Raw genomic sequence first — 24,810 nt, forward strand, 5'->3', positions numbered from 1 at the left:
GTACGCTGAAGGCCTCATGACAACCTTCACAGGCAGGCGGTACCCACCAAACCTAGAACCTAGTTCACAAACAGATTTCGCATGTCATATCCTCACAACCCCCCCCCCCCTTTCAAGATTCAGCTACACCCCTTGTAATCCAATATCATCCTGGACTGGACCATATCCTTCACCAGGACTCTGATTATCTCTCATCCTGCTCTGAAATGAGCAACATTCTACCAAAGATTCCTCCTATCCCTCGTTAAGTGGTGTTCCAAGCCCAACCAACCTACACAACATCCGAGTCCATACCTAAGCCCACCCATTCTCAAACCCTTTCTGCAGTGATTATATCCCTGTGGCAGACTAAGGTGCACAACATGACCCAATCAACCCAATCCTACTCAAGTCCCAACACAGGCATATCCTACCTCATCAGAGGATGGGCCACCTGTGAAAGTAGCCACATCATATACCAACTCTGCTGCAAACAGTCTACAGCTTTTCATGTCAGCAAGACTATCAAGCAGCTATCCACTAGGATGTTTGGCCACTGCCAAACTTTTCCCAAGCACAAAGTTGACCATCTGGTGACACAATATGCAGCTGAGCACAACATGCTCAGTTCCAATGGCTACATCACAACCCGCACCATTTGGATCCTTCCCTGCACCATCAGCTTCTCTGTACTATGCAGATGGGAGTTACTTTTGTAACACACCCTCTGCTCCCATCTCGGGTAACCCACTGTCTCTGCTACCTCCACCTAACAGTTTCCCCTTACTCTGGCCTGTTACCCCCTCCCTTTTCACATCCCCACATCATTTTCAGCGTGTGACACACCCCACTGGTCCCTACAATCATGTATGACATGCCTAGCCCATATTCCTGCCACCCTCCGTCCTGCACTCCTAGCCAGCAAACTGACTGCCTTCCACCAAGCTGCTAGTGACCCATCCCCATTCCCTCTCCCTGCCTCCCTCCCCCTCCAACCAGCCCACCCAACGCTACTCCCACCAACAACCAGTCCACCTGCCAAGAAAAAAAAACATTGGCACTGTTAGTCCATCCAGCCCCTTTTAAGGGCAGAGCTCTGTGTGTGTGTGTGTGTGTGTGTGTGTGTGTGTGTGTGTGTGTTTTACTCTAGCTTATCAAAGGACAGCTGTGAAAGGCAGCAAGTTTTCTTTCTTTTGTGCATTCCTACCGACTACAGAACACTTCCATTTTTTGGTGACTAGGCTCATTTCATACAAAAGTATTTACATTCTACAAGAACTTTTCTGCAACGTTAATCAGTGACAGAACAGAAAAACCAGAAGCTGTTGGAGGCTATATGTGTCAAGAGAAAATGGCTGAAGATCAAGCAGAAGAATGAAAATTAGGATTTATCATCACACCAATCAGAATATTAAAGATGGGACAGAAAGTTGAATAAAACAAGAATGGGAAGGAAATTGATTGCGTTCTTGAAAGGAACAGTTCTGGAACTAATTTTTATCAGCTTAGAAAAACTACTGGAAACTGAATATGAAAGGTCATACAGGGATTGAAATCCTTCATTCTCTGAAATACAATTCTCCCAACTTAAGTATTGCTCCAGTCACAGATAACAAAGGAAAAAAGAAGGTGCAATGTAACCCATCCACTGCTCTTCAGCACATCTATTTTGAAATAATATTTACAACCCTGAAGAATTGACTTACTGGATCATGTAATGTGAAATGATCGAACACTTCCATTAGTTCTTCCATGCTATATTCTTCGAGACACACAAACCCTTCCAAACTTGGTGCCTGCTTTCTGGCACAGTCCATACAATGAACAACATGCCTTTTTTCTTGTTCTCTGATGAAGAGGATGTTGAAAACTTCAATCTGAAACACAGATTATTTCAATCAAAATATTTCTCATTTGGGAGGAACACTGTGCAGACACCGTCTTTTGATACTATTCATAGAACAGTAAACAAAAATAGTATTTCATATGTGCTGCTAATTTTGCAAGTGAATATTGCACCCTACATCTAATTACTGCAAATTAGTTACAAACAACTCATTCTACAAATAAGCTGTCTCTGAAACAAACAACCAAACTGTCTTTTTACTGTTTTGCAGGCACAGTTTGCATATAGTTTTAATACTTATCTTACCTCACACTGTCCACAGTAATGAGATGCTTCATTCTTTCCTCGACCATGGAATCTCACTTCTACACCTTTTGACTTCACAAATTCTAATATCATAGCACATTGGCGTAATGTCCTTAGCAAACAATTTCTGCAAACAAACAAAAATATCACTCATATTTATAAGGTATAACAAAATGTTACATGGAATTCAGATAGTGTGAAAACAAAGAAAATATTCCATTTCTTTCCACTTCTTTGACCACTGGTCAAGAACACTGTGTTCACTATGAAGCAGCTGACATTTCCTATATTTTCCACAAATTCTTGCTACTGATTTCCATGCTTCTACATATGATACAGAATGGTCAAAGGGATGAGGATTTTGTATCATGATCTGTTTCTACTCTATAATATTTTGATGGATTTATCCTTTAGTGCCTACTAGGGTAGTAAATGAAAGACAGTGACTTGAACTAGAAACATCCTAACTTTAATATTAGCTGCATTAAAAATTAGCTCTTCAAATACAATTCTCAATGTGATATACAGCATATATGAAGTGCATCATTAAATATCTTACATTCTTAGTGACTGGACAATCAATTGTTGTTTTACATTCAATAAGTTTTTTCAGTCAAATGAAACAACAGAATGAAACTAGTCTCTGCAGCCATGTTAGCTATATGAATGTTTTCACTCAGCCTCCATGTCCGAGTGGTTTCATTCAATATGTGATAAATGACAAACACAAGATTCTGACAGTTATGGCAGTTATATGGATGTTTTCACTCAGTCTCTGTGTTTGGGTAATTTCATTTACATACTTTTATAGCATTTTTGATTATACATTAACCACAACGTATACGATTTCAAGGAGATACATTTTCAAAAATGAAGCATTTTCAAAATTTATGTATTTATTTACCTAAATATGACTTTTTTCATACTTCTGGCAATAAATATGGTTTTAAAAGTTTAATAACTGGCAGTAAATCATAAATTTTTGTTTAAATAAATGAACAATTACTTTTGTAATTATGTTTACTGAAGCGTCTCTGTCTCTCTCTTCCTACTGATTTGCATCCATCACTGACAATTATGTTTTGGTAAATGAAGTGGTGAATAGGATGCATGTAAGATACATTTTTTAATTGTTTTGTGTTTTCAAGCACATACTGTCACTTGTTGAACTACTTTTTGGCAAGAAATATTTGTAAAAATTCATTAATTTTCTTTTAATCTGTATGATTAACAGTTTCATAAAATGAATTATTCTTGCAGACACAGTATATCACACTGGATTTATCTTGAGGATCACTTTTTTCCCAGTCAAGTGATTTCTTTCATTACCATGTCACTGAGCACTTCAGCATACTGATCCAGATGCAAAGTTCATCTTAAAGAAAACACTGATTCATAAACATGGACAAAAAACTGAACTAAATGCTACTTGTTGGCACTCAATAAAAAGCAATTATCGGAAAGGCAATAACATTGATGACAGGGAACAACAGAGTGCAGTGAACAATAATAATGAAACAATGGCAAAAAATATCAATTGTTTCTGTTTAGAGCTGATAGCAATGGACAGCATTGACAGTTTTTGTTCAGTTGCTCCTAGGCACTGGTTTGATTCAAAGGAATGACAGCATAATTCGACAAATATGTAAAACTACAGTTCCACTAACCTCATACACTGTGTGATCAAAAGTATCCAGACACCTGCCTGAAAATGACTTACAAGTTCATGGCACCCTCCATCGGTACTGCTAGAAGTCAATACAGTGTTGGCCCTCCCTTAGCCTTGATGACAGGTTCCACTCTCACTCTCACTCTCACTCCACTTAGGTGTTCGAAGGTTTCTTGTGGAATGGTAGCCCATCCTTCATGGAGTGCTGCACTGAGGAGAGGTATTGACTCAGTGAGGCCTGGCACGAAGTCGGTATTCCAAAACATCCCAAAGATGTTCTGTAGAATTCAGGTCAGGACTCTGTGCAGGCCAGTCCATTACAGGGATGTTAATGTTGTGTAAACACTCTGCCACAGGCCGTGCATTATGAACAGATGCTCGATCATATGGAAAGATGCAACCACTATCCCCGAATTGCTCTTCAACAGTGGGAAGCAAGAAGGTTCTTAAAACATCAATGTAGGCCTGTGCTGTGATACTGCAATGCAAAACAACAAGGGGTGCAAGACCCCTCCTTGAAAAACATGACCACACCGTGGCACTACCACCTCTGAATTTTGCTATTGGCACTACACACGCTGGCAGATGATGTCCGCCGGGCATTCGACTTATCCACACCCTGCCATCGCATCATCACATTGTGTACTGTGATTGGTCACTCCACACAACATTTTTACACTGTCCAATCGTCTATTGTTTACGCTCCTTACACCAAGTGAGGCATCGTTTGGCATTTACCGGCATGATGTGTGGCTTATGAGCAGCCGCTTGACCATGAAATCCAAGTTTTCTCACCTCCCACAGTACTCGCAGTGGATCCTGATGCAGTATGGAATTCCTGTCTGATGGTCTGGAAAGATGTCTGTCTATTACACATTACGACCCTCTTCCACTGTCGGCAGTCTCTGTCAGTCAACAGACAAGGTCGGCCTGTAAGCTTTTGTACTGTACATGTCCCTTCATGTTTCCACTTCACTATCACATCGGAAACAGTGGACCTAGGGATGTTTAGGAGTGTGGAAATCTTGTGTACAGATGTATGACACAGGTGACACCCAATCACCTGACCACGTCCAAAGTCAATGAGTTCTGCAGAGTGCCCCATTTTGCTCTCTCATGATGTCTAATGACTACTGAGGTCGTTGATATGGAGTACCTGGCAGTAGGTGGCAGCACAATGCATCCAATATGAAAAACATATGTTTTTGGGGGTGTCCAGATACTTTTGAACACATAGTCTACTATCACCGTTCTTCATAATATCTCTGTTTACGGAAGGAAATCATTTAAAATAATATACATATAGACTACTTTTGCTACATTATGGGATTTTCCACTGCATCTTGCAAGTAGATATGCTTTAAAGGAAAATTTGGGAGAGAAAATATTGTGCTGGGAACATGTTACTGGAAAATCACATATGATTTTCTCCAGTATGGCTACACAATATGAAGGCATTTTTGGAAATATCACTGAAGAAGAAAAATGTAACCCGTCACATTTTTTGAATAAATAATTTATTTCACAATAACTAGTTTTGGGCCTATGCCCACTGTCAGATGACAACAAGGATTTATTGCACAAATTTCAAATTTATGTCCTGCAATATAACAGAATATCTGTGATTTTATCGTTTAAAAAAGCTTTTCACTATATGCAAGGTCTGCATGTTTTACTTCTCAGTATATAAGTTTTATTTTATACATTACGATATGAAGATCTGCTTCACTGATGTGTGACATACTGAACCATGAGTTAGACTCAGGGCAATGTGGCAGACAGACAAATGTGTTCAATTCTGCTATGTTTACACCTGCATACATCATCTTAGCGACTTGGTTGGCTGTACCAAAGAACACAATGGCACAGTGATGAAATACGTCTACAAATATTATGTTGTTTTCTTTATAATGTGAATATTCTTATTCTTTGCCCAACTCTGTGAAGATTAATAATGGAAAATCCACACTGGAATACCATTGTGAGTAGTACTGATTGCTACTCATTGCATAGAGGAGGCACTGGGCAGCAGATAGCTGCATTTGAAAGCAGATTGCTGGTTATTTTTAGCTATCTGATGAAATTTCTTCATCCAATCAAAACAAACTCTCTCTCTCTCTCTCTCTCTCTCTCTCTCTCTCTCTCTGCCAGTGTCATCTCTGGACACTGTGAGTAGTGATCTCGGATGGCGTGGGTGGTGAGGGTCCAGAAGAACTGTTGGGTAGATGGTGGGGGGGTCTAGAAGAACTATGGGGCAGAGAGGGGAGGAACAGTAGGGTAGGGTGGAGGAAGATGCTGTATGCTGCCCATGGGTGTGACAGCTAAATGAAAAAACTGGAAATATGTTGATTAGTTTCTTCCAGACACTCCAGGCAGTAGAGGGTAAATGGTGTCATCAAGCAAGTGGCTGCTGGAAGCCTACACAACTGTCCAATGAGATCTGTACAAAATGGCTGGTTTTATTGTGTCATTCTGTAGTGTAGTCTGCAGTTTTGGCTGTTTTTACAGTATTTCTCAATTCAAGATTTCTCATTTCATATCTGTATACTGCAAATTATATTTGATTATATCTTTGCTAAAACTGGATTTTTACACTTAAATTACGTAACTTTCAGCATGGAACAGGAGAAAACTCCTGCTGAAAAAAAGTCCTCATTGAAAACTGAAATAAGATATTTAGCTTACAGAATTTTAACTACATATAAATGAAATGTATTACCTTCTATCACAAATTAAGCTGCGTGGTGTTTGTTTGTTTATGTAAATAGGTGTGATGTGATTTAAAAGTTGTTCTAGTGAATGTAATCAAGAATTTGCATTTTTAGAGTCTTCAACACAAAAACTGACACAGAAATACTCCCACTAATTCTTGGGCTGTTCATCTGGATATCACACAGCTTCAACAGAGAAAGTTAATAACAAACACTTCTACAGGTTTCCCAGACAACCTCAAGAGCTGCTTCTAAATTGGAAAAAAAAATGTTTGTGAGCTGTCACCTGATGTGAACTATGCTACTATTTTTGTTTGTGAGGAACATTTTTCCGAAAAAGACTTTATTCATAAACCAGGTGTAGCCTGAACATGCATGTGTTTCGAAAATGTCCGACAGATGTTCTTTATGTAGGTACTAATTTCAGAAGTGGACTAGGTGAAATTGGTGTTAATGTACTACCAAGCACAACATGTGCAGTGGCAAGTGTTCATTATACAGCTGTTAATACCGGAAGTGAAACTGCTGTTAATGAATTATCAAGCACTAGTTTGCTGAACAGAGTAATTCTTTGAGTGATACACTTTGTAAATTTTTTGTTTCCTCTCAAAATGAATCTACAGGTGGTGAGCACACATTCTTATCCAAAACATCTTTTAATGACGAAAGTGGGGTTTTGGGTAAGGGAGGTTTCAAAAGCAGACTTTAGTCCCATAAAATTAAAAAATGTACAAGATTCATGTGAATACTTTAACAAGGATATCAAAAGTTAAAGCAAAGCTACATAATGGGAAATATGAATTAAAAACATTTACAGATTTAAGTGACAGCAGTACTTTCTCCTTCATATAAAACTATTTAAATTTCACAGACATGCAATTAACATACATTGACCAATCAGAAAATGCTAGGTGATGGACATCTGAGAGCAAAGTATTTGCTCTGTCCTTACACAAGCAAAGCCCTTGGCTACACAAATATTTGTCAGTTCAATTTCCCCTTTCTTCTGCCAGGCATCTAAAACTCCCATGATCTGCTGTACATTTTGAGCTGGGCTGGAATCCTGCAGTAATGAATGTAACACAAGCAGAAGTAGAAGCAGTGAACAACAATGATAAATATTGTGCTTTGTTCGATAATATGTCTTTGGAGGGGGAGAGAGTTGTATTATGATGCAAAGAAGCAACTAATTTCAGGTTTTCTGGATGTAGGACTTTAGGAAGGTAAAATTTGTATGCAAACTACACATTAATATTTGTGGTCAGAGGCATACATAAACACTGGAAGCAGGTTGCCACACATAACTTCATCAGAACTCTGTTTCAAGTACTACTTTATAGAAGTCCTCATTATCTATGTCACAAGGCAACTGCGAGAAACAGAGCTGATGATAGTTTGCACAGTTTGTGACCAGGCTTCAACCAAGCAGAGAGCACTGAAGGAACCGCACAATGATAAATTTACCAAATTCAGTTCATTTCGCTTTTTAGTCAGTGATGAACTTATTTGCAGTGATTTATGACGTCCCACAACTATTACAGAATACTAGAAATGTACTCCAAAGAAATAAAATACAATTTGGGTATCATGCCAAAACTGCAGAGGAATCATTTTGATATTAAGGATTCTTTTATTAAAAATGTAAGTTAAGGCAGCTGCAGCCAAGCTTAGTCACAAGTGGCTGCAGTTATTGAGAACTATGTAGCATTTAATATTTTACCTGCAGAAGCAATATACACTGCAGAATTTGTTGAAAAGGTATAGTGCTTGTCCGATTCACTAAACAGCTTCCATTATTATCCACAAGATGGCAACTCTTATCAGTTTGCCATTTCTCTAGTCACCACATATTGAAATATGGTATAATGCATTATAGGAAATGAAAAAGTGGAAAGTTGGAGTTAGGAACAGGGAGAGATAGGACAAAAATTTTAAGTTTGTGGCAAACTATAATAAGATCACTGATGTTCTTTTGGAACTGGTGAAAAAAATTGGCTTTAATTATTGAAGCATGAGGACTTTCAGTCAAGACCTGCTGGAGAATGTTTTGTTATTGTGTGAGGCAGATTGGTGTTGCAAACCCTAACCCAACCTGCTTTCAGTTCAAAGCAGCACTGAAAACAGTTATAATAAATAACATGTCCCTACCCACAAATTCACTAGGCATTAGTGTAGGATGGGTCAGAGGGGCTATGAGAAGAAAGTATGTGTTTTACTGAGTGTTCCCACATGTGCAGTTCAGAAAAGCTGGTGTTGGTGGGATGGATCCAAATGGTACGGGCTGTAATGGTAATGCATTCACTTAAGTCACAAAATTATGAAAAGGGTAGTTGCTACTCACCATACAGCAGAAATGCCGAGTTCCAAATAGGCACAACAAAAAGATTGTCAGAAAGTGAACTTTCAGCCAACAAGGCCTTCCAAACTTCCAGCATGTGAGCGTGGTTTGGGTCAGCAATTTCTGTTAATCAATAGAACAGAAAACTAGTCCACATTGCAAATTTCTTTTTAATTTTTTTATTCATTCAATGACTAGTTCCGGGCAAGGTCTAAAATGGCATATCCGAAGATGTCAAAAATTTGCAATGAACATTTAGAGTGCATATGCAAAAGTACACACTGTAAATGTTCATTGCACATGTTTGACATCTTTGGAAATGCCATTTTAAAGTTTGCTATGATGATTTGAAAATGGGTCTCTGCACGATATTAGTTATCAGATTAATACAAAGGTAAAAATTTGCAACTTGGACTGGTTTTTCGTTCTACTGAACAACGACTTCATTGAAAATAGACAAAACACACACACACACACACACACACACACACACACACACACACACACAAAACCACAGTCCCTGGCTGCCGTGGCCAGACTACGAGCAGCAGAGCATGATGGGGGAAGCAACTGGTTGGTGGGAGGTAAGGAGGAGGCTGGGGAGAGGAGGGGGAAGGATAGCAGAGTATGGCAGGGGGACATTAAGTGCTGCTTGTGGGAGCATACACGGATAAGGTGTGGTGGAGAGAGGGTAGGGCAGCTAGCTGCAGTCAGGAGATTAGACGGAGGCTAACAGTGGGGTGGGGATAGCGGAAAAGGGGAGAAGTAAAAAGACAGTGGGTGCATTGGTGGAACTGAGGGCTGTGTAGTGCTGGAATGGGAACAGGGAAGGGGCTGGATGGGTAAGGGCAATGGATAATGAAGGTTGAGGCCAGGAAAGTTATGAGGTTGCAGGGAGAGTTCCCACCTGTGAAATTCAGAAAATCTGGTGCTAGTGGGAAGGGTCAATGTGGCACAGCCTGTAAAGCAGTCACTGAAATGAAGAATGTCATGTTGAGCTGCATGATCAGCAATGGGATGGTCCAGCTGTTTCTTGGCCACAGTTTGCTGGTGGCCATCTATGCGGACAGACAGCTTCTTAGCCGTCATTCCCACATAGAACACAGCATAGTGGTTGCAGCTTAGCTTGTACATCACATAACTGATTCCACAGGTAGCCCTGCCTCTGATGGAATAGGTGATGCTTGTGACCAGAGTGGAGTAGGTAGTGGTTGGAGGATGTATGGTACAGGTCTTTCATCTAATCTATTACAGGACGGTGAGACATGAGGCAAAGGGTTGGAAGCAGGGGATGTGTAGAGATACATGAAGATATTGTGCAGGCTGGTGAGTGGCAGTATGCCACTGTTGGAGAGGTGGGAAGGACATGGGTAGGACATTTCTCATTTCTAGGCACGACAAAAGATAGTCAAAAGCCTGGTGGAGAATGTGATTTTGCTCCAATCCTGTGTGGTACTGAGACACGAGGAGAATGCTCCTCTGTGACCGGACGGTGGGACTATGGAAGGTGGTGGGAAACTGGAGAGACAAGGCACGGGAGATCTGTCTTTGTACAATGTTGGGAGAGTATTTATGGTCTGTAAAGGCCTCTGTCAGACCCTCAGAATATTTCAAGAGGGACTGCTCATCATTGCAGGTGCGACGGCCTTGGGTGGCTAGGCTGTATGGATGGGGGACGTATTGGTATGAAATTGGTGGCAGCTGTTGAAATGGAGGTATTGCTGATGGTTGGTAGATTTGATATGGACGCAGGTAATGATGTAGCCATCTTTGAGGTGGAGGTCAACGCCGAGGAAGATGGTTTGGGGGGTTGAGTTGGGCCAGGTGAAGCAAATGGGGGAGAAGCATTGAGGTTCTGGAGGAATGTGGATAGGATGTCCTCACCCTTGATCCATATCACATGTAGATGTCATCAGTGAATCATAACCAGATGCGAGGTTTGGGATTCTGAGTGTTTAGGAAGGATTCTCTAGATGATCCATGAATAGGTTGGCATAAAATGGTGCCATGCAGGTGCCCACTGCTGTACCCCGGATTTGTTTGTAGGTAATGCTTTCAAAGGACAAGTAATTGTGGGCGAGGATATAGTTGGTCATGGCGACTAGGAACAAGGTTATAGGTTTGGAATCCGTTGGGCATTGGGAAAGGTAGTATTCAGTAGCAGTAAGGACATGGGCATTAGGGATGTTAGTGTAAAGTGAGGTGGCATCAATAGTGACAATCAGGGCACCATGTGGCAAAGGAACAGGAACTGCGAAGAGTACAGGAACTGCAAAGAGTCGGAGAAGGAAATGGTTGGTATCTTTTCTATAGGAGAATAGGTTGTGGGTAACAGGCTGAAGGTGTTGATCTCCAAGAGTAGAGATTCTCTCAGTGACGTCACATTACTCACAAGCAACATTTTACCATCCCCTACCCGTCCCCTGCCATCCCTTCCCATCCCTGCCCCAGCCTCCTCCTTAACCCCCATCATGGGCTGCTGCTCTCAGTCTGGCCTCAGCAGCCAGAGACTGTGGTCATGTTTGCGTGTGTGTGTGTGTGTGTGTGTGTGTGTGTGTGTGTGTGTGTGTTCTGTTTTCTGACAAAGACCTTGTTGGCTGAAAACTCACTTTCTGAAAGTCTTTTTGTTGTGCATATCTGTGGCTCAGCAACTCCCATATATGGCGTGTAGCAATTATCCTTTTCATAATATTGTTACATTCTGTCCTGGATTTTCCATTGTTTGATTCACTAAGACAAGCACACTGTGCTGTGCAGCATGCTCAGCAAATGTAAAGGCCAACTGTCTCTTGGCACAGTTTGCTAACAGACAGCTGATTAGTGGACATGCTCACGTGGAGTGGCACACAGTGTAGCAGTTAAATTGGTAGAGTACATGGATGTGACAGGCCTGGAGTAGGTGGTAATGGGAACATGTATGGTACAGTTCTTGCATCTAGCTCTTTTACAGTGATATGGACCATGTGGCAAGGGATTGGGGGGAGGCGTTGAATGTGATCAGCAAAGATACCAAAGCAGGGGTTAAACAGGGACATACAAAGGTATTGCATATGTTGAGTGGTTGACATAATACCACTGTGAGAGGAGTGGGAAGAATATTTCTATCCCTGCCATATCACTGCACATTTCCACATGTTGCAATACACCACCTTCTTGAAGCCCTACACTGCTATCCCTCCCCCTCTACCGCTGGTCCTCGTAAAGGATCTGGCCAATAGCTAAAAAATATCCAACAGTCTATTTTTCAGTCTGCTCTTAAATTTGACTGTGCTCAGGTCAGTGTGTCCTCTATGTGATGAGTAGAACTCTAACCTAAAGATTTAATTTTTTAGAACTAATGGCAATGTACGGCCCAGTATTTTTCCTCTGTTTGGCAACATAATATTTAGTATTTCTTGTTGACTAACTAACAAAGCTCAGTTATGATAGTATGCATAATTTCTCTGTTAAAACAAAATTATAGGTGGATGAAAATTTGTAGGAACATTCTGTTACTTAACTTTAAAACAATGTCCTACAATAATTCATCTATCTCCTGTAATTTCTGTTGATAGAGAGAGTATATTACTGCCATAATTTAGCTTTATTAATGAGTCAAGAAAAAGGGGGAAAAATGAAAATGACTGGGGTGTTCATTGCCACTAGTTTTACAAATTAAATGTATAGGTACGTTCGAGATCTGGGGAAAGGATACGAATATTTGCATTATACAGTGAAGACCACAATACAGTATTCTATAGCCAACGAAGTCAGATGTCAACATATGCGTCTGCCACGTTGCCCTTAGTCAACCACATAGATATATGTCAATGTGTTAATTAAGCAGGCCTCTATGTTGTAGTGTGTGAAGTAAAACTTTTCATCTAGTCAGTAAAATGTATACATCTTGTTTAAAATGTAAAAGCTTTTGTAAACTACAAATATTCTATTATATTGTAGGATATAAATGTGAAACTACAAGAAATCCTCACTGCTATGTGAGAATGGGCCTGTCTGAAAACAGTTATACTGAAATAAATTATTCATCAAAATGTGTGACTCATTGCAATTTTCTATCTCGATGAAGATCAAATAATGGAGTGAATATTTTAGGATAAATTAAATGAGATTTCTGGTTTGTGATTAAGTTAAAAGCCCCTGATCTCTGAGTCAGTTTTGGTGAGTTTTATTCATGAATTGGAAGGCATCTACTAGCTACTTCTCAAGTAAATTTTACACTATGCACTATGGAGGATGCTTATTCACGATAATTTAGTCATGAAGTGTGATTTTCTCCCTTTTAGCTGGAAGTGTAAAATACACTGCTTACCCAATTGTGGTCAACATACAATGACACTTTCATACAGGCATTTGTTCTTGTGTGCCTTTTTCTTTACTGCAAGAAACTAGGTTTTTTGTAAAAGTTTTTTTACAACAATCTTTGTTTAAAATAATCTACCATCAAGACTTGCATCACTACAATGAATCATGTTTCTTGGAAACTGAATAATAATACATTTGTTGTGAAGTTTAATCAAGGTATAATCAAGAATCATGATGAAATGAATGTTTATTCATTGATACATTCCTGAAAGTATTGCAAACAGATAGCATATTACTTGAAGCTGTTGCAGCTCAGAATGACTTCACTGTGATACATTCATGAAAGTATCGATAAATAATCATTTCATCAAGATTCCTTATTATACTTTGATATAAATGTAGTATTATGATGATTATGATGGTTATTGTTATTATTCTTGTTGTTGGCTGGTTGATTCAGTGAATGGGACCATACAGCGAGGTCACCGGCCCCATCGGATGAGAAAAGGATGGGGAACGAAATCTGCGGTGCCCTTTCAAAGGAACTATCCCAGCATTTACCTGGCGCACTTTAGGGAAATCATGGAAAACCTAAATCAGAATGGCCAGACACAGGATTGAATTATCGTCCTCCTGAATCATAAAACTTTGAACCTAGATTACTCTAAAATGCTCAAAAAGTACTTCATACTAGAGCATCATTTGTTTCATGTAAATATGTATGAAAATTGTGTGAAAGATGAGCAATAATGATGACCAGTTGGATGCATACTTCCCTTGTAAGAACAAAAATTATTTTTGTTTGTTCCTATCCATTGCACACCACTTCTTCTGTGATATTGCTATTGATCTGTCCTCTTAATAGTTACTGTCATTTAATGATGACAAGAACTGATGTACAATGTGTACACTACTTCTTTCTCTGCAGGACCCCCACTTCTCAATCAGGAGATGTTGAAGACTTCGAGAAAACTGTCAGCAATGAAATATTTGTTGAGTTTTTCCCTCATTTATTTGAGTGAGAAATGATATTTATACAAGGGTGTTTGGAAAACTAATGTAACAAATCCTCTGCAAGAAGAAATTTATTCATGAAATCAAAGAAATACACAAAATTTATTGAGGCACTGGGAAACAACTTCTCATGTAAACACCATGGTTGTCTACATATTTGTTACACTAGTAAAACAATCTGTTGAAACTAGAGTTTTTCAAGTTGGAGTATAAATATAGGAGTCTCTTAACAGCAGCCTCTTGAATATTGGCATTTGTTATGAAGTGGCAACCAGCCAGGTGCTTGTTCACTGGTCCAAAGAGATGAAATTGCTTGGTGAGAATCCAGGCTGTATGAAGGCTGTTCCAATACAGTCCATTGTGCAATCACACACAATCACAGCCATATGTGGTCACTGGAAAGCAATCCCAGTCACTTCCTCCAAATCGCCTCCTCAATTGTTTCTGTCTGGCACAATAAATGGCAGCAGTCATGGTCTCTACATGGCTGAAGTAATCAACTAATAGCATTTTCTAGATGTCCAAAAAGACTTCAGCTTTTCTTTCCTTATCACAGCCATCATTTTGAACTTATGATGGGAGGGTCACATGATCACCTGGTACCAGTTGTACAAAATTTACAGCACTCTGAGATGACCAGTGTGCTCCCTTAATGGGGTGACGAATATTTTGTATAGTAAGTTTACCATTAGCAGTTTTACATGTGGACACAAGTTACAATGTTAATTACAAACTATAGACCGAACCATAATAATGTTTTGATGTAAGAAGCAGACAGCAGGTCGCACTGAGGTATTTTAAGAAACAAAAATTAAAGCGGAGACACTGAGTCGCAGACAGGCACAACAAAACGACTGTCAGAAAGTAAGCTTTCAGCCAACAAGCCTTCATCAGAAATAGACAATACACACACACACACACACACACACACACACACACACACACACACACACACACACAGTGCGAGGTGCATTTGCATGTATCTGTATCTCTGTGTGTGTGTTTGTGTGTGTGTAAGATAGGAAATTTGGAATTTACTATTGGTAGAAAACAAAAAAATGTATTTTTGGGATTAAAAGTTTGTTAGAATTAGTTTTCTAGCTGCTAAAAGTCATTTGAGGGAAAGGCAAGAATCACAGGGGCAGGTTTAGATATTAAAACATAAAGCAGACCATGCATGTAGAGAGTTGAATTTGGCAGCCTATCGCAGGGCCACTTGATACTATGGAACCAGCATTGCCTTTGGAATACCGCAAACCCTATGGAAGTTATAGTACAGAATGCGAATCTCAGCAGTCAGTACTTTTTACTTCTGAAGGCAGTGGCTGTTACATTTATGGCAAAAGTTTTTGATTTTTATTTTATTCAATGCAGTGTGAATATATGATTATTATGTTCGGTTATCTCTCCACAAAAAATTCTGAAAAAACATTCAAAAATAAAAAAAGGTCAGGTCTAAAAAACAACACAACAGATGTTTTCCTTCAGTAACCTATAGGACAAAGAGTAACTTTAAACAGCTGAGAGAATTACCCACCACATGGTGCATGGCTGAGGATACCTTGTACCATTACTAGTCCTCATCTCCCCTTCCCTCCCCTCCTTGTTCCACTCACATATGCAATGAGGGAAAATGACTGTCTATGCTGTACTAGTCCTGAATTCTCTTATTTAGTCTTTACTGTCCTTCAGCACAATGTATGATGGCAGCAGTAGAATTGTACTGTAGTCAACTTCAAATGCTGTTTTGTCTAAATTTTCTCAATAGTATTTCATGAAAACAACATTGTCTTCCCTCTATGGATTAGAATTCACAGAGCACCTCCAAAATATTCACATGCTGATCGAAATTACCAGTAACAAGTCTAGCAGCATGTTTTTGAATTGCTTTGCATGAAAACAACATTGTCTTCCCTCTATAGATTTGAATTCACATAGCACCTCCATAATATTCACATGCTGATCAAACTTACGAGTAACAAGTGTAGCAGCATGCTTTTGAATTGCTTTGATGTCTTCCTTTACTCCAGTCTGGTGGGGATTCTAAACACTTGAGCAGTACTCAAGAGTGGGTCACACCAATGTTCTGTACACAGTCTTCTTTGTAAATGAGCACTTTCCTAACATTCTCCCAATAAATTGAAGCTGACCATTTGCCTTCCCTATTAGGGACATTAGGTGCTTGTTCTGTTTCATATCGCTTTGCAACATTGTACCTAGACTAAATCTTCAATAACAAGCTGCCATACTTCACAACAAATAATATTTCTATCTAAACCATCCAAACAAGAGTGGTCCTATAACATTTCTCTGTAGCACTCCTGATGATACCCTTGAACCTAATGAACTCTAATCACCTTTGAGAATAACAACCTGGTTTCTATTACTTAGGAAATCATTTGAGCAACTCACATATCTGAAAACCTATTCTGTATACAATAACATAATACTTTTTTAAGCAGTCGTAAATAAAGTCAAGTCCTTGGCTTGGATAAAGAGAAAAGTCATTTAAATGAGTGCTATGGCTAGACAGATTTTTGGCCACCCTCCTGCATAACATCTCCATCCTATCCTCTCCAAACACATACTGAGTTACAAGACAGGTTTGTTCAGGAACAAAAAACATTAAAAAAGTATACTAAATTAAGAGATTGTAATTCAGACTTAACAAATCTGTAATGGGAAGCAAGAATTCAAATGGCATTAAGTCAAGTGCCAGAAAATTAAATAATAATAAATAACAGAAATGGACATCACCAAAAATGGTAGAGGAGAACTCTGAATGTGATGAAAAAGAGAAAAGGTGTAATAAAGTTAGATGCTGAATAACAGATCAGGGTGCAAGAAAAACCTAACATACAGTACATAGCAGTGAAGTGTGAGAGAGGTGCCAACTAGTAACAACAAATGGACAGAAAATGTGAATTAGAAAAGACTGCTACTCACCAGAAAGAGGTAGCAACGAGTAGTGAAAAGCTATTTTAAAAGTAGACAATTGGATGTTTAGCTGCCACACAAAATCCTTTGCATGGTGGAGTGTGTGTGTGTGTGTGTGTGTGTGTGTGTGTGTGTGTGTGTTTTTGTTTGTTTTTATATCTGATGAAGGACTTTGTCCAATAGCTACATATTCAGAAATCTACTTTTAAATGTGGCTATCCACAACGAAGTGCTTCCACTATGCAGTGACTAGCAATCTACTCTTAATTCATATCGTAATACCATCCCAGATTTTTCCACTGTTTAATAAATGGACAGACATCATTAAGCTCAACGAGTTTACTAAAATAACAATTTTTCCAGTAGGCCTGTCCCATAAAAAATTAATTAAAACAGGGAAAGATAAATCACACGAATGTGTAATGAAAATGTAAAGTGACTCACTCCACATTATTATGATTAATCATACAAATGATCCATGGAACATGTACCTAACTAACTACCTAACCAATCAACGAATCCAAAATTTACAGAAACTAGTCTTCCTCTGGCAAAGCCTAAAAGTGCATGAATGTTACAGCCTGATCACACAAAGGGTATGTCAGATGCTTCTGTCAGCATTGTGCTTTGGAGCAGAACAGTATAGTCTGTCTGTAAACTGAAGAGCGAGCAACGCTTTTGGTGGGGGAAGTGGCCTTTCCCGGAAGAAGACTGCCAACGGCATACAGGGGCACCCAAAATCTGTTGCCCGTTACCTGTCTAGCGGTGTAGATCGGCATGGGGTGATATACGGCGTTTCTGTTCATGGGATCTTAGTTGCCCATTGTCAGTCAGTTAACTTTGTATACTTACTGATATGCTTCGATATCTGCAGGAGATGGATAATGGTATAGCATTGCAAGAAAATGTGTAGAATATGAAGAAGAGTGTTCAGTCATCTCTAACGTTATTACAGTGCGTATTAAAGGGGCGACCCAAAAAGAACTATAACTATAATAATATTACCAGTCCCAACCAAAGGGCAGCTATTTATGCTAACATAAGCCTCGTGCAATAGCACGCATAAGGAAGGAACGTGAAAATAAGCCGCATGGTTTACTGGAATCGCCACGAAGGAAAACTAATAATTTTGGGAGAAAACCCATCGTTATAAGACAGTTTCAAAATCATGTAAAACCTTTGATGCTTATGGAACACTAAATATCTATCTCGGTCACTATTCACCTGATTCTCAGACAAATTGCTTGAAACATGTGCCCAATAGCTATTTCAAACATTGCTGAAATTTTCTTCGAAACATATACACCGATTCTGGACTTCTAAGCAAAAAGCTTGACCTATGAGGTGCGTTCACATATTAATTTTTATTTTTTGGTAAGAGCTTTATTTGTTAATGTACAGTAATGTTATCCTCTTCAAAATATTACTCATCACATAGTGTACACTTATGCCAGTGCTTTTTCCAATTTCCGAAACACTTTACAAACTGTTTCTTTGGGATAGTTTATAGGTCTCTTAACTGTGCATTTTTAATCTCATCCACGCTTGTAAAACCACTGTTCTTTAAGGCCTGCTTTGAAATTTTTGTACCACTTGTATGCCCTTGGTTTACTCGTAACAGGTTCACCACAAGCAATATTTAATATTTCTAAAAGTTTCATACACTTTATTCCATTCCTATAACACAAATTTAATGCAGGTTCTCTTATCTATTTTTATACAAAACAAATATTCGTTGATGCTACCACAACACATGTAATCTTTTTGACAGCTGACAACAGAGTAAGTACCCAATACGCATAACATTGTACACATACTTTTGAGACATGTTTTCGAAGACAGTGATAAAAAAGTAGTGCCAATCGGACTAATACAACACACAAAATTATAAATTTCTGCTTACTTTTTAAACACTCTTCGTGTTGCAAGAATTGTTAAGTTTCAATGCAGTTAGGTTGGGGTTGGGTTGTTTGGGGGAGGAGACCAGATAGCGAGGTCATCAGTCTCATCGGATTAGGGAAGGATGGGGAAGGAAATTGGCCGTGACTTTTCACAGGAATCATCCCAGCATTTTCCTGGAGCGATTTAGGGAAATCACGGACAACCTAAATCAGGATGGCCGGACGCGGGATTGAACCGTCGTCCTCCCGAATACGAGTCCACTGTGCTGGCCACTGCACCACCTCACTACGTTTCAATCCAGTTCTCCAAAGAAAACTTCTACCTTTTAGTAGAAACACAAAGTAGGAACAAGCCTTAAATTCTACATATTGATTGCATTATATGTGGTTTGTTTTACGAATAGTAATAGAGGAACATACATTCACATGAACAGCCATTCGGTCCTATGTTTGTAGTAGAATCCCGACTTCTGTTTGTATGTTAATATTATTTACTCTATAATGTTGCGTTTCGAAAGAAGCTATCGTTTTTTGTATTCCTTATGGTCTTAACACATTTGTCTAAAAATAAATGCAGCCACGACATATCTGTACACAGCGCCGCCACAGATTTAAAGTGCGCGCCACAGCTGGGTCGGTATTACGTTGTGAAACAGCCTATAGGAGCGCCTTGTGACGTAGCTGGGTTGACAGAGTGGGGACTTGCTCACTCACTCTTCAGTTTACCGACAGACAATATAAGCTATTCTTTTACTCATGACAAATGGAAAATTACTAATAGACATAAATGTTTTTACATTTCGTATTATGGTTAAACCAGGGAAAGAAATACAAGAGTAGTTTCAGTGAGCACACTGCCTTTCCAAGCACACATTTCACTGGTTAGAATATGAAAGACATAAGATTAAATCTTCTATGTGACTAGTAAGTTTTATGTATAAATTGATGTGTTATCCTCAACACATATATACATGTAAATACTTACTTGATCAACTCAAAAAGTTTAGGATCAGAAACCTTAATATTGCGTGCGAGGTTCCAAGAAAGATGGACCATTGGAACAATACTTTTGAAACTTTGAAGTTTATTCCACTCATAGCGTTCTATAGCCAACTGATACTGCCTTGCAGTCAGTGGGCCAACATTCCATGCAATGTTGTTGCACCATCCAACAGCCTGAACCCAATGAACACAACCTGAAAAAAATTAAATAAACTAAAACAACAGTCACAGAAGAGAAATTTCAAGGATATCTTTAATGTACACGAACAATTTTATGTTGTACTTTACAAGCAAGAAGAAAAAAGTGTGTAACTTCTGCTACTGCATTGATTAAACATTTTAATGAATAATTAAGTACCACAGCGTTGTGGCTGCATGTGTTAAAATACCACACAATGTTGAAAAATCCAGTTCCCTGAAACCTCATTAAACAGAGAAAGCCCAAGAACTTCAGTTTTCATTTTCTTATATCTACTATTTTCTTCCCACATTATATATCACATTGGACTCCATTCTCAATTTTTATGTGACTATTTGGGAACACACATTTTATTAATACAACAGTGGAATATATCATGCATTTTGGAAATCTACATGAGACTCTTTCAGCTGCTTCCAGATGCCAATGAATGGAACAGCATCAAGTACTGAAAAACACTACAGTAATAATTCATTTTGCATTGAGCACGAATGTTACCATGCACTCCTACACAAAGTGGTATCAGTGTGGTGTTATAGGTACCCCTGAACAGGATATGCAACACATCAGAACAGGAAATAGGATATTACTAATTTAATGAATTGTAAACTTACAGGCATTAATATGTACAATAAACTAAGAAATTATATAAACAGTCATTTTAGAGAAAGAAGAAGCAAAATTATATAGAGATGAAAGAAGGTAAAAAGGTAATGAAGGCAGAAAATAACTGGCCAGAAGAAATTACTCTGGCTGAGAATGAGGATACAGTGCAAGAAGATTTTTGGAAAGACTTAATTCCTGTATCTGGATTTCAAAAATCTTTGTACAATCTGGAAGCAGCAAATCAGGAAATACCAGTGGAACTCCTACAGACATCAGGTCAAAGAGTGGAGCAATAACTGTACAATGTATTTAGCTCACATCCAAAAAAGAAGAACAGATAGATGTAAAATTATTGCAGAATTTATCTTCTGCCAAATGTCTCAGGAATACTCAAAAGATTATTTTATCACAGAATGGAAGGGAAAACTGAAAGTAGATTCGAATAGGACCATTTTCATTTTACAAGTGTTGCTGGTACTACGGTTAACAATAAGAGACCATATTTCAGAAAAACAAGAAAACATACGTTACATTGCACTCATAAATTTAAAGAAGGCTTTTGATTCTGCTGAATGGAATAAAATAATTCCATTCTTAGAAAGTGTAGTTTCATCCAATTCAGGCATAGAAATGTAGCCAATTCTCTTTACACAAATCAGACTAATCAGGCATTGATAGAATTGTACACAAATTCAAATGAAGAAAAGGTGTAAGCCGCAATTTCAGAGTGACAACAATGATATTTTATTTGTATACTTAACAGGCAATCATGGAAGTAAGGAACTAACTCGTAACAGTTGATACAGTCAAAAAATCAAAATTGTTGTTAGAGACATAGCAGTGGTTGCCAAAAGTGACAGAAACTGAGTCAGATGTTTAATGAAATGGAATATTTGCTAGCTGAAGGTATTATATTGTGTCATGATGCATGCCTTCTGGTCCAGTTGTCATATAACATTTATGACCCAATTTGATATTGCCCTTGAGTGCGAGAAGTGACTACACCTGTAATTAAATTTGTTTTTAAACACACTACTGTGTAGCTTTGATATGTGCTCCATGTGCTGTGTGTTTTATTGTGTCTGATTAACTTTATAGATAAGTATAACTCCAATGGCATTGTGGATAGAGTAGAAATGTGATCTAGTAGAGTCTCTAGTACATTGAGTGCCTAGTACCAAAAGACTATTAATGAATTGTTATTTATTGAGAAGCATCATTATCTGTCCTTATTACACGCCACAAAAATCAGTCGTTGGAATATTGAGGAGATCAGAATGAAAGCTGAACACAAGAAACTGATGGTGAGGCAACTTGAATTCTCTCCATTAATCTTATATAAGATATACATAGGACAAACATGCAGAAACTTCAAAACAAAATATTCGGAACATCTCAGAGCTTTAAAAAACAACAGCTCCCATAACACATTTGCTGACCACCTTATAGCCAACAACCACCACCCAACCACAATAGAAACAGACTTAAGAATACTAAAACCCAGCCACATCCTATACAGCAAACTGACCATTGAGGAAAACTTCCATATACAGAAGGCAATAGTGGACGGAAAACAGGTCTTAAATGAACACACTACACTCTGCAAGGGCACACTATTAACACATTAAAGGAACTTTACAAATAAAAAAGCACATGTTTCGGCACCACTGAAGATGGCACAGTGGTGCCGAAACATGTTTGAGTACTTAGAAAAACGGTGTTTTGCGTAACTGGTGGATCTCAAATCCCAAAAAAATTTTAACTGCAAACACGGCCAATACAAGGAGCTGCAAATCAAAAGATGGATACTTATAGAAGAGATTGCAGTACATTGGGATGGAGTGGTAAGGAGCTAGTTGTAATTCTCAACTTCATTACATTATTGTTGGCCTATTACTGTGTAGTGTGTTTGCATTAGGTAGTAACAAAATGGAAGGCAAACAGAGAACATTTTATGATGCTACTCTCAAGTGTTGTAGATGAGAGTAACGTTTGCTTATGGAAGAAACAGAAATTGGGATTATTTGCAACTACCACTACTAGAAAGAACTACATTGGCCTTCACAAAGGAAGACAGCCCAATGTTGTTAAACTTTTCAAATTTGTCCATGAAAGGAGGAAGAATGAGCAACCTATGACTAGTGACACCATACAAAACAAAGTAAAAGAAGTATCTGCAGTTCTTAAGATACCAAGGCAAGAGTTTAAGGCTAGCCATGGAGGGATTGACTGTTTCATGAAACAGGGTGGCTTATTTCTACAACACAAGTAAAACAGTATTCCAAACACTTCCACAGGATTTTGAGAAAAAACTTAAAGAATGTTGATGGTATGTCATCACACTTCACAAAGGAGAGAATTTTTCTATTGGCCAAATGGGCAACACACTGATGAAATGTCAGTTTCATTTCATATGCCATGTAACTATACAACTGATGAGATGGGGACAATAAAAGCTACCATCAACACACCAGGGTGTGAAAAACGAGCATATCTGTAGTACTGGGAATCACAGCAAATGGTCACAAACTTCCTCTGTCTTAATCTTCAAGTGGAAAACAAGCCCCAAGACCCATAAAAATGAAAGGCTGCCCCCTGTTGTTATGATTTGAAATCATGAGAAGAGATGGATGGCTCAAACTTAAATGCTGGACTGGTTCCTAAATGTATGGGAACTCTGTCCAGCTGTAATTTCCAAGCTAACACCAGTGCTTTGCCTTGATGCATTTTATGGTCATCTCAATGGTGATGCAAAAAATAAGGTCCACAGCCTATCCAATGACCTTGTTATTACTCTTTCAGGTATGACTTCAGAATTACAACCCCTGTTTGTTTGTGGGACTGAACTTTAGCATTGACTTCAAAGATCACACTTTACAAAACACATCTTGTCGCAGTTTTCATAAATTAGTTGTAAATGGCAAAAGTCACTGCACCAGCCAGCATCTGAAATGTTTCTATCATTTAATGACCAGGAAATGTAACATAAAAAAAGATAACTTGACAATTCAGAGGCTTCCTTTACCAGGATACAGATTAGCTGGGTGTTTTTCAAGGAGTTCCTTGAGTGGTGGGGGAGTGACTACATACGTAAAAACAGTATTCCATGTGAGTCCATAGATGTATCATGGGATTGCACTGAACAGATATTTAAATGTTGTGAAGGGGCAGTTGAATTTAGTGAAACTAAACTTCTAATTGTTGTTGTTTATCAGTCCCCTCACCCTGACTTCAGATCATTTCTGCTTAAGCTAGAGAGGGTTCTTGATTCACTTTTTAGGAATTACCAGAAATTAGCTTTATGTGGTGACTTCAATATAAATTTTGTATATGATGGTGCAAGAAAAAGGATGTTGGTAAATCTCCTAAATTCATATGATCTGATGCAAACTGTGTTTTTTTTTCCAACTAGGGTGCAAGGCAACAGTAGCACAGCCATAGACAATATTTTTATTCATTCTTCATTACTAGATGGGCATTCTGTTAGTAAAAGGGTGAATGGCCTTTCAGACCATGATGTACAGATTTTAACACTAAAAAGCTTTTGTACTCAAACAAATGTCACATATAATTACAAACTATGTAGGAAAGATAATCCAACAGCAATAGAGAGTTTTTTAAGCCTTGTCAAGAAACAAGAGTGGCAGGATGTTTATACTGCCGATCACATAGATGATAAATACAGTGCTTTCCTTAACACATTTATCATGCTCTTTGAGAGTTGCTTTCCATTAGAACTTCTAAATGGGGTACTAGCAGTAATAGGCAGCCCAGGTGGCTGACTACAGGGATAAGGATATCACGTAGAACAAAGCGGGAATTATATCAAAATGTTAGAAGTAGTCACAACAAGCTACAGTAGCCCATTACAAATAGTATTGTATGGTGATTAAAAATGTTATTAGGTAGGCAATGAGTATGTGGCATGCAAATAGAATAGCTAATTCACAGGAAAAAATTAAAACAATATGCTTAGTTGTGAAGGAAGTGTCTGGTCATC

At 38.6% G+C, this 24,810-nt stretch overlaps 1 protein-coding gene across 1 annotated transcript in view; it reads right to left on the reverse strand.

The window, feature by feature from the left end:
- Positions 1-24,810, reverse strand: part of LOC126473238 (histone demethylase UTY) — a 224,612-nt gene that overhangs the window by 14,682 nt on the left and 185,120 nt on the right. Inside the window, exons 18-20 of the mRNA XM_050100158.1 lie at positions 19,989-20,199; positions 2,132-2,258; positions 1,686-1,856 (exon numbers count right to left, since the gene is read on the reverse strand). Coding sequence (XP_049956115.1) covers positions 1,686-1,856; positions 2,132-2,258; positions 19,989-20,199 — 509 coding nt within the window. The remainder of the gene's footprint in view (positions 1-1,685; positions 1,857-2,131; positions 2,259-19,988; positions 20,200-24,810) is intronic.

The sequence above is a fragment of the Schistocerca serialis genome, chromosome 1 (assembly GCF_023864345.2).
Source record: "Schistocerca serialis cubense isolate TAMUIC-IGC-003099 chromosome 1, iqSchSeri2.2, whole genome shotgun sequence".
Lineage (NCBI taxonomy): Eukaryota > Metazoa > Arthropoda > Insecta > Orthoptera > Acrididae > Schistocerca > Schistocerca serialis.